Source organism: Trichosurus vulpecula, chromosome 7 (genome assembly GCF_011100635.1).
Source record: "Trichosurus vulpecula isolate mTriVul1 chromosome 7, mTriVul1.pri, whole genome shotgun sequence".
Taxonomy (NCBI): domain Eukaryota; kingdom Metazoa; phylum Chordata; class Mammalia; order Diprotodontia; family Phalangeridae; genus Trichosurus; species Trichosurus vulpecula.
In genome coordinates, this window is record NC_050579.1 from 123,122,900 (window position 1) to 123,132,594 (window position 9,695).

Consider the following 9,695-nt stretch of genomic DNA (forward strand, 5'->3'; position numbering starts at 1 on the left):
CCTCATTGTCTCCTCCAGAATCATCAGAGTCCAGTGGCAAGGACAGGTCAGGATAGCTGGCGGTGGCCCGGGATGCAGTGGCAGACCTTGGTCTTTTTAAGCTAAAGTCTTTCCCAGGGCTCAGTTTGTCTGAGGCAATACCCATTCAGTAGTCAAGGCTAGGTAAGAATTGAGGTAAAAGATGGCCTACTTTGCCTTCACAAAAGAATCTGTCAGAGAGGGGAAGGCCCTCAGAATTTCTGTCCAGAACAGAAACACTCGCTATTTACAATACCTGGAATGTAATAAGTGCTGAATAAATGCCAGCTGATGACTTCATTTGACCTATTCTTGTATATTACATCATAGTAAGAAGAATATTATAATTATTTGAATATATATATATTACATACATATAATGAAAATAAAATATAATTACTTGAATAGACTGTCAGAACTTTGAAGGAATTTTCAATTCTTTTGTTTCAGAAGAGGAAAGAAGGTAGATAGGAAGGAAGGAAACAAGCATTTATTAAGCATTTTCTTAATTATTATATTTATTATTTATTTATATTATGTATTTATTGTATTTATATGTGATGTTTTTACTATTATTAAGCAATTTATTAAGCATTATTACAAGTACAAGCAAAAGGGAAGATAATCCAGGAACCGATATTCTGATGGGGCAATAACACACAAAGGGAGTTGAAAAGGCAGAAGGAGAAAAATATGCACAGGCTCATGATTTTGAAGTCCAGTAGATCAGGAAAAGGTCCAGGAGGGGAAGACGGGCTGGCCACTTCCCAAAATGAAGACTCCAGATGGAACTCACCAATGGGAAGGGAGAGTTGGGCCACATAGAGAGATCCATTCCATGGTGAGAAGGCATGTTTCAGGATGAAACAGCAGTAGACATGAATTTAAAGTCCAGAAGATTAAGAACAGAGTCAGGTTGATTTGTAGAACAAGGAATAGGACACTAGATTTAGAGTCAGAGCATCTGGGCTTCAATCTGGCTCAGCTTACTACCTTTGTGACCTAGAGGAAGCCTCTTTGCCTCTCTGGGCCTTGGTTCCCTCAGATGTAAAATGAAGCAGCATAGACTGTGTGATCTTGACCTAGGCTGGTTGGGGACCTGTTCCTTGAACCGTAGAAACACCTGCTACTTTGTTTAACTGACAGGTTTGCTCATCTCCATTCATTCCCTCTTAGGGCCTTGGGCACCTCAGCCCAGGGGGACCTTGAGTCATTTCCACATTGCATCTCTTAGCTGTCTTCCTCCTCTTAGTATAATTTTGAAAACTACTCTGCATTGGCTAGATCTTTATTACAGTAATGTGCTTAGTTGGGAGACTTGTAATAATATCTGGAGAAGAGTAATCAAAGTATCTGAAGATTTGGAAAGTATGAGAAGAGGCTGAAAGAATGTGTATGTTTAAATCTGTGGGAAAAAAAGCTAAAGAGAGCCTTAATAGTTTGTAAGTCTATAAAGTAATTCTGTATGAGTACTCACCAGCTTTTTTCTTCCTTCTTTCCCTACACTGAGCCTACCCTTTTTCACCAAGAAGAGCTTAGAAAATAGGTTCAGATTGCATGTTAAGCTTGGAGGAGATTATTCCTACTTTAAGGGGTGAAGCACGGAAAGCATTCATAGTACTTGGAGTTTCCTCATTCTGCTTATTATCATTTAAACTTAGATGGTTCTTAATATCATGTCCATGGATCTCCATTGAGTCTATGGATATAGATTTCAGGGGAGTCTGTGAGCCTGGATAGGAAAAAAAAACCAAAAGCTTTATTTCAATATATTTGGTTCCCTTTTGTAATCTTGTATATTTTATGCTTTTCAAATTTTTATTCTAAGAAGGCATCCATAGGTTTCACCAGGCTGCCAAAGGGGTCCATAACACAAAAAAGTTAAGAATCCCTATTTTAAATTAATTCTCTGCCACATTACACAGGACAGGGCTGGATCTACAGGAAGAGTTGAAATGAAAGCAGATTTTTTTTTCAAACAGATCAGATAGCAGATGCCCTTTAAGTAGTGACAGTTACTAACCCTTGGTTAAATAGATCAACACTTGAAAGATAAGAGACAGTAGTTGAATGGCCCTTAGCTTATAAATTTAGGATTTTAAAATGAGTGCTTGATTGGGATAAAGATCTTCAAAACAGGCAGGCAAATTATGATTTTATAACAACTCGGGATCCATTAGAATTCCCTCTCCACTATTCAGAACCACCTGCTCCTCTCCCACAAGTCCCATCGATGCCAGGATATTTGTGAACAGACTTGGGACCTTTTAAAACTCTCTAAGTTTGGAAGTGGATCAAAAGAACAAAACAACTTAAATAAAAAGTATCAGAGGTAAACTCCAGGCAGGTGGGCCCTGCCCCTATGATGCATGCCTTTGAGATCCCATTCCAAACATCCTCCCGATTATTGTTGTTGTTCAGTTATGTGCAAAACTTTGTGACCCCATTTGGGGTTTTCTTGGCAAAGGTACTGGAGAGGTTTGCTTTCCTTTTCTAGCTCATTTTACAGATGAGGAAACTGAGGCAAATAGGGTGTTAAGTGCTTAATAAATACCTGTTGACTTCATTTGAACTATTATACATAACATTATAATAGGAATAATGAATTTATTTGAATGTAATGTGTCACAACTTTGAAGGAATCAACTGTGCCACCTAGCTGCCCCCAAATGTCCCCAGGCTCCCCAAGATTGCTTCATTTCATTCTGTAATGCTGCCATAAATTCTACCAAATAGTGATTCATTTAGGATAAAGAGGTAGGTTTTGTTTTGTTTTAAACCAGACCCCTGATTTTTATCAGGGTAGGAAGTGCCTGGTGAGAGACTTCTGCTGTCAGTGTTGATCATCACCTACTCTCCAACTTACAATCTTAGAGACTTTCCTGGGGGCATTGAATAATTAAGTGACTTGCCCAGTAGAGTCAAGGTTTTACTTGAACCCAAGCCTTCTTGACTCAGAGACCAGCTCTTATTCTCACTCTCTCTCTCGTCTCTCTCCCTCTCAAATTCTTATTCACATCTCTAGGAAACCTAAGGCTCCTTCAGTCCTACAAATAATTGAACTAGTTTAATTAGATTGTCTTCCTCTGAACAAGCACCTGAGGGAAAGATGGGAAGCAGTATATGCCAAGCAAGTCCAACCACCAGCTGCCATCACTTCAACCACCACCTCCCCTCAGATGCCCATGAGGACAACTCAGGATCTTGAATCCAAGAACTGCTCCCCTCCCTCCTCCGGCCCCTGCCCACTACTGATCCTGCTTCCAACCTACTCCTGCAGTCATCATTGAGGGGAGCTGGCCACCTTACTTGCCAACCATACTAACTCCCAAGATCCCCAGGAGTGGCACTACTCCATCCCCCATCCCCTCAGACCACGGGTCCTGTTTTCAGCCTAAGCCCTATAACCATCAACCTGGGCAGCAGCCACTGTGGAACTGCCACCTGGCAAAGCTTCTGCTGGTGCTGCAGCCAGAAAAGGAAGTTCTCACCACCAAAGGCCTTGGCACTAGGAAGTGGTTCAGCATCAGAAACAATATGCTTTTTTCAGTAGGAGTTAAAGAAGACACATGACCATCTGCTTTGTTGCTACGGTCTAAAGACTGTGGGACTTATCTGACTTGCAGCTGAAACTTCTTGCTGTTGTTCAGTCGTGTCCGATTGTGACCCCCAGGGTCAATACTGTCCATGGAGTTTTCTTGGCAAAGATATCGGAGTGATTTGCCATTTTCTTTAACAGTGGATTAAGGCAAACAGAGGTTAAGTGACGTGCCCAGAGTCACACATTAGTAAGCATCTGAGGATAGATTTGAACCCAGAACTTCCTGACTCCAGGGCCAGCCACTCTGTCTACTGTGCCACTGTTGGCTTCTTCCCTGTCTCAGCAAAATCAGAACTTCCCTTCCGATGTAGTCAACACATCTTGCCTTCTCCTGCTGTCCGAGTAACTTTCAAACTACTCATCCTGATGTTCATGATCTTCAGTGCCTTTCCATGCTTTAAAGGATAAAATTAAAACTCTATATTCTAGCATTCAGGGCCTATCACAATCTGGCACCATACTATCCTTCCAGGCCCATTTCATACTACTTACATATTTCATGGCGGCTAGGTGGCACAGTAGTTAGAGTCCTGGGCCTAGAGTCAGGAAGATTTTTCTTCCTGAGTTAAATCTGGTCTCAGACACTACCAGCTATGTGACCCTGGGCAAGTCCCTTACCTTTGTTTGCCTCAGTTTCCTCATCTGTAAAATGATCTAGAGAAGGAAATGGCAAACCACTCTAGTGTCTTTGACAAGAAAACCCCGGATAGGGTCATGATGAGTGGAACATGACTGAAAACAACCGAGCAACAAAACGTATTTCTAGGTGGAAGGGATCATAGTGGTCACTTAATTCAACTCCCTTATTTTACAAATGAGAACATTGAGGCACAGTTAAGTAACTTGCCCAAGTCATTCGAATAGTATGTGTTAAAGAGCATGGGTCTTTTGACTCGAACCCCAGTCACCATTCCATGGTGCATATCTTTCTCTTCTCATAGTTCTCTTTCCTTTGCATAAATCGGCCAAGAAAAAAAAAGTTTCTCTTCCTGAATATGAGAAGTGCCTCATACAGTGATTACTTCTCCATAAATAAATATTTGTGTATAAATATACACATATTTTTTAAAGATTATCTCATGGTGACTAACATCCAAGTGTGGATATGATGGAGAAAACTAACGCCTTATCAGCTCACTCTTTTGTACTGTGCACATATAGAAACTATACTTACATTTGTGAGCATAGCAATCACCACCAGAAGCCTTTTTAAAATATGCCTTCCAGGGTTTGACTCCTGAGCTAGGTGAATTTGGAAAAGATTTCTCCCCTCTGGGAACTTAACCAGTTCAGAAAGATAATAGTGCTGTGGAAAGATGTCAAGCAAATAAAATAAATACAATTAGGCAAACATTTAATTAAGAATATAAAAAGGAAAAGTAACATGTACACAAGGTACATACTACAGATCGATAAACAAAAGGTGACCACAGAAGCAGGCCACATGATCTCAGAACTGGAAGGGAACCCAAAGGCCATCTAATTCAACCTTACCCAATGAGAATTCCTCTTCTGACATCCCTAAAGTGATTTATAACAGCCTTTGCTTAAAGAATTCCATTCATGGAGGAACCTACACTTCTTGGGGTGGCCTGTTCCCACTTTTGGCTAACCATAGAGCTGGAGACTTTTCCTTATCAAGCCTAAATATACTTCTTGCAACTTAGATCCATTGGCCCTACTCAGGTCCTCTGAACCAAGCAGAATTGTTTTTAATCCTTTTTTCTTTTTAAAAATTTTTTAAATTTATTTTGTTAAATATTGTCCAATCACGTTTTTAACATACTTTTAAAAAATTTTGACATCCAAATTCTCTCTCTCCCAACCCTTGAGAAAGCAAGCAATATATGGTATTGATCATACATGCGAAATCATGCAAAACATATTTCCATAGTAGCCATGTTACAAAAGAACACTCACATAAAAAACCCTCTCACCACTCCCAATTCGTTTGACTTATGTCCATATATGTCGTATCTCCGTTTTCAAAAAAATAAAATATAAACTCCTTGAGAGCAGGAGTCATGTAATTTTTTTGTTCTGGTAGCTAGGTGGTGCAGTGGATAGAACCCTGGACTTGGAATCAGGAAAGACTCATCTTCATGAGTTCAAATTTAGCCTCAGACGCTTAACTAGCTGGTGACCCGGGGCAAGTCACTTAACCCTCTTTGCCTCAGTTCCTCAATCTGTCAGATGAGCTGGAGAAGGAAATGGCAAACCACTGTAATATCTTTGCAAGAAAACCCCAAATTGGGTCACAGAATTGAATACAATTGAAACTATTGAACAACAGATCACCAACACCTAGTGAGGCTGTCCAACCTTAGGTTTTTATTGAAACAATAGACAATATATTTGATTTGCCATTTTCGGGAGAGCTCTGTGGTAGCTCAGCTTCCTTTACTAAAGCATTTATGTAAATTTCTATGCTTGTAGGCAGGCCTCATAAATCGTACTGTGGGGCTGCATGCAGCCCATGGGCCACATTTTGGACAGCCCTGTAGTAGATCCTTGATATTTCTTTGTAACTTGAATAAATGTCTCCTACCTATTGCTTTATAAGTCTAAGCAGAACAAGCCTAGGTCCTATTCTATATAATGGCTCTTCAAATATTTGAAGATGGTGATCATAACATTCCCCTAAGTCTTCTCTGTAGTTTCTTCAGTTGATCTGAGTGTGGTATGCTCTTCTGGAGTTCCTTAGCATCCTAACACCCTCTCTAATAATACAGTGTACCCGTCATTCTGCATTGCATTGAACAAAAAAGGAAAGCAGAAATGCAAAAGTCTTACAGAAAAAATGGAAAAAGGCAAAGGCAAGATCCAAACTCATGGCTGTATGAATTAAAATTAAAAAATGTATGCTGATTTAGTGTAGTCCAGTGTTCTTGGACCCAAGGATGTGGGTAGAAAATTAATACCTTGATGAATCTCTGATTTCATCACTATTGGTATTCTCTCCAACAGCACAGATGGCAATCCATCCATGCCTGCCATCTTAAGACTGTAAATTCTTTTACAAGAGGTCCACCTGGTGTGCTGGGAACTTTATTCTAGGGTATTTGGTGGATACTTGAGAGCACACGGGATGCCTATCCATTATCTTCCTTATGCCACTGGGCCAGGTATTTCTCTTTTTTTCCAGTTGTACATCTGTTTGGTGACATCCTTTATTCCCCTGCTCCTGCTTAGGAATTGCTCAGGAGAAGCATAAGGTATGAGTAGAAAATCATTACCCTTTGTCATTCGTAATTTCATTCTTTTAAGTATTTTTTTATTTTACCAAATATGTACCTCCACAACCTTTTGGACAGTACTCAGCCACTCATATTTTTAAATTATAGGCTATATGTTAGAATATTTATGCTAAAAACAAGTTTTTGTTGAAGATGTAGGAATAGAAAACATAATTTTACTAAATCCCACAAGACTGAAACTTTGCCAATAAAACTTAATGAGAGATGACTACTTAAAAATACATTTCCCCAGGGTAATGAGTGCAAAGGAACAATCCATGTAATGTGAAGGCTGGTGTGGAACTGTTAATGAAGATGGGTTGTGTCCTTTGTGAAGACACAAAATCAATAAGAAATTTACCTTTCATTTACTGGCATAATTTTGTCTCTGTTCCCTTCTTTTTTTTTGGTGTTGCTAAACCGGATGTTAGCTTGGGGGTGGAGTGTGAAAGGTACTATATGAGCCTTGCTTTCTTAGTCCTTTACCACCCTGGGTAGCTTTTTCATTTATCTTTGAAATTCTCACCCGGTTTACTAAACACTGTGATTCATCCTGGGTTACACAGCAATCAGCTGCCACTATTAGTGAAAGCTGGTGAGAGGTAAGTAGATCCTCGATCTCTTACCAGCCCTCCCTTTAGCAGCTCTTCGCTGCCTAGTGTGAAAGGCTGCTTTTTAAGCAAATCTCTATTTCTGTTGTATGATAGAGGCAGGGAGGAAGGTGAAGACGTGGCCAGTGTGGCTGGGCGGGGTTTATTTACATTCAGGATTTTCTTTCTTTTCAGATTCAGAGTTTGGAACTTGAATCTTCAATCTAGGCTGGTGTTTGCCAGAGGACCAGTTCCTTGATCTTTTTTCTCCTTGGTTAGGGGATATATAGTGTTGGGGGGAATCACAACAGGACAGGAGTAAGACTCCTGAAAAGAAAGAAAACAGAATTCCAAGTAAGGAAAGAAGAAAGTGACAGGCAGCTGGCCATCTAAACCCCCCCCACCCTTAGGATGGAAGTAAATAGGGAGAGGGTGTAGGGGTAGATATAATCTTGATATAACAGAAGCTTCATGACAGTTGCAGCTATCCAGAAGTAGAATGGACTGCCTTGGGAGGTGGTGGGTTCCATTATTCTTATTCTTGGAAGTCTTTAGGGAAAGGCTGGATGACCAATCACTTGTTAGGTGTCTTGTGGACTAGACAAGGTTTGTGATTTTTCAAAGATTTGAAGACTAGCTTTGGCTAATCCCACTAGAGCTGGTGGCAAGGGTTTTTTAATTGAACCCTTTTGCCCAGCCTGACACATCAAGACAGTTTTATAAATTTTCTCCAGATTCATTCAGCAGCACATCAATAGGAATGAAAGCAATGGATTGGTGGAATTAAATCAGGGAGAAGCTTTGCAGGGCAGGATTGGTGATATGGATAAGGGGCAAGGGATTCAAGAGAAAATATCAATGTCAGGTGGAATTGGTTTATTAAGGGGTCAACATGGGGAAGGAAAGAGAGTGTAGCCAATGCAGGGGTGATGCCTGGAAGAAAACTAAGGGGTCAAAGTATTCAAGAACATAGTAGGACAAGAACAGGATTCAATTCAAGGTTGCAAGACAGACAGAGAGAGAGATGGAATGACAACAGATTGTGATCAGATAAGGGAATTTCAGGAGTTCATAAACATGGAGGTGGTGTATTTGTGGATAATGGCAAGATCAAGACTTTGACCATCTCTGTATATAGCTGAGGTGGGATGAGAATAGATCATGGGGAATGAGAAAGTTGAGGAAGTGGGAGGTTAGATTATTTGAGAGAGTAGCATTATGTATATTGATGTCTCCTACTGTGAGGAAAGGATAATAGCTACCTGAATAATAATAATTATATAAATAATAGCTACCTGAATCTTGACTGGGAGGTAAATATGAGTAAACCTCAAAAGAGGAGAGATTACTGAATGATGGAGATAGAGAGAAAGCCTGGAAGTGGGAGCAAGGAGTATTCTAATCGCCCTGCCACCACAAGTGAATCAGAGGAAAAGTGTAGTTGTTGATGGAGAGGGTGGTCAAAGAGACTGTATCATGGAGGGTGGGGAGGGGGAGAAACCAGAAGATGAAAGGAATACGGGGAAAAAGAAGATCTAAGATAATTACTTTTCTAAAATCAATATTAGAAATTATCAGAACCCAGTATAACAAATAACTTGGGGATCTGTAAAGTTCAGGAAAAGGTAATAATCTTTTTCATTTTGGATGTCTAAATTAAGCCTGTAGAATTCCTAAGTGACATCCTTTGGGAACTTTTTGCTCTAGTACCCAGGGGATATTTACTCATGCTTATAACACTACTACAGACTTGTTGAAGTTTAAAAAAAGTGACCCTTGCTGTAAGTATTTTCACAAGAAGTGATAAGTAAACAACAGATACTTGATCAGATAAAGATTGCCCCTTTTCAACAGATGTAGATTCTGTAGAAAAGGGGGAAACCAGATTCCAAGATGAGAGAGAGGGAATAAAGAGAAGAAAGGAAGCAAATTGTAAAAGAAGGAAAATCAGAAAGAGAGCGGGAGAGAGCATTGCTTTGCCTTAGGCAAGAGAGGAAAATTACACCTAATATGTTACTGTCCACCACAGCCTTGCCTGTAGAACATGTGACTTTGACTGCAGAAAGTAAATACTACCCCCATGACATGGGGAACGGGATTTTCTGGCATTAAAAATATGCGCATTTATTTTCAAAAGTGATATTAAGAAGTGCTCTCCTTTCCACCCTTATACTCCCTCCCCACTGACGTCCCATCCCACTTTACTTTCTTCTCAGTTGAAATTCTTCTGAATTTAAGCCCCGTTTGTCG

The 9,695-nt window shown here is 40.1% G+C and overlaps 1 protein-coding gene across 1 annotated transcript in view; it reads left to right on the forward strand.

The window, feature by feature from the left end:
• Nucleotides 1–3,591, forward strand: part of LOC118857623 (mitogen-activated protein kinase kinase kinase 5-like) — a 114,087-nt gene extending 110,496 nt beyond the window's left edge. The window contains exon 4 of the mRNA XM_036768235.1: nucleotides 3,412–3,591. Coding sequence (XP_036624130.1) covers nucleotides 3,412–3,591 — 180 coding nt within the window. The remainder of the gene's footprint in view (nucleotides 1–3,411) is intronic.
• The last annotated feature ends 6,104 nt before the right edge of the window (nucleotides 3,592–9,695 follow it).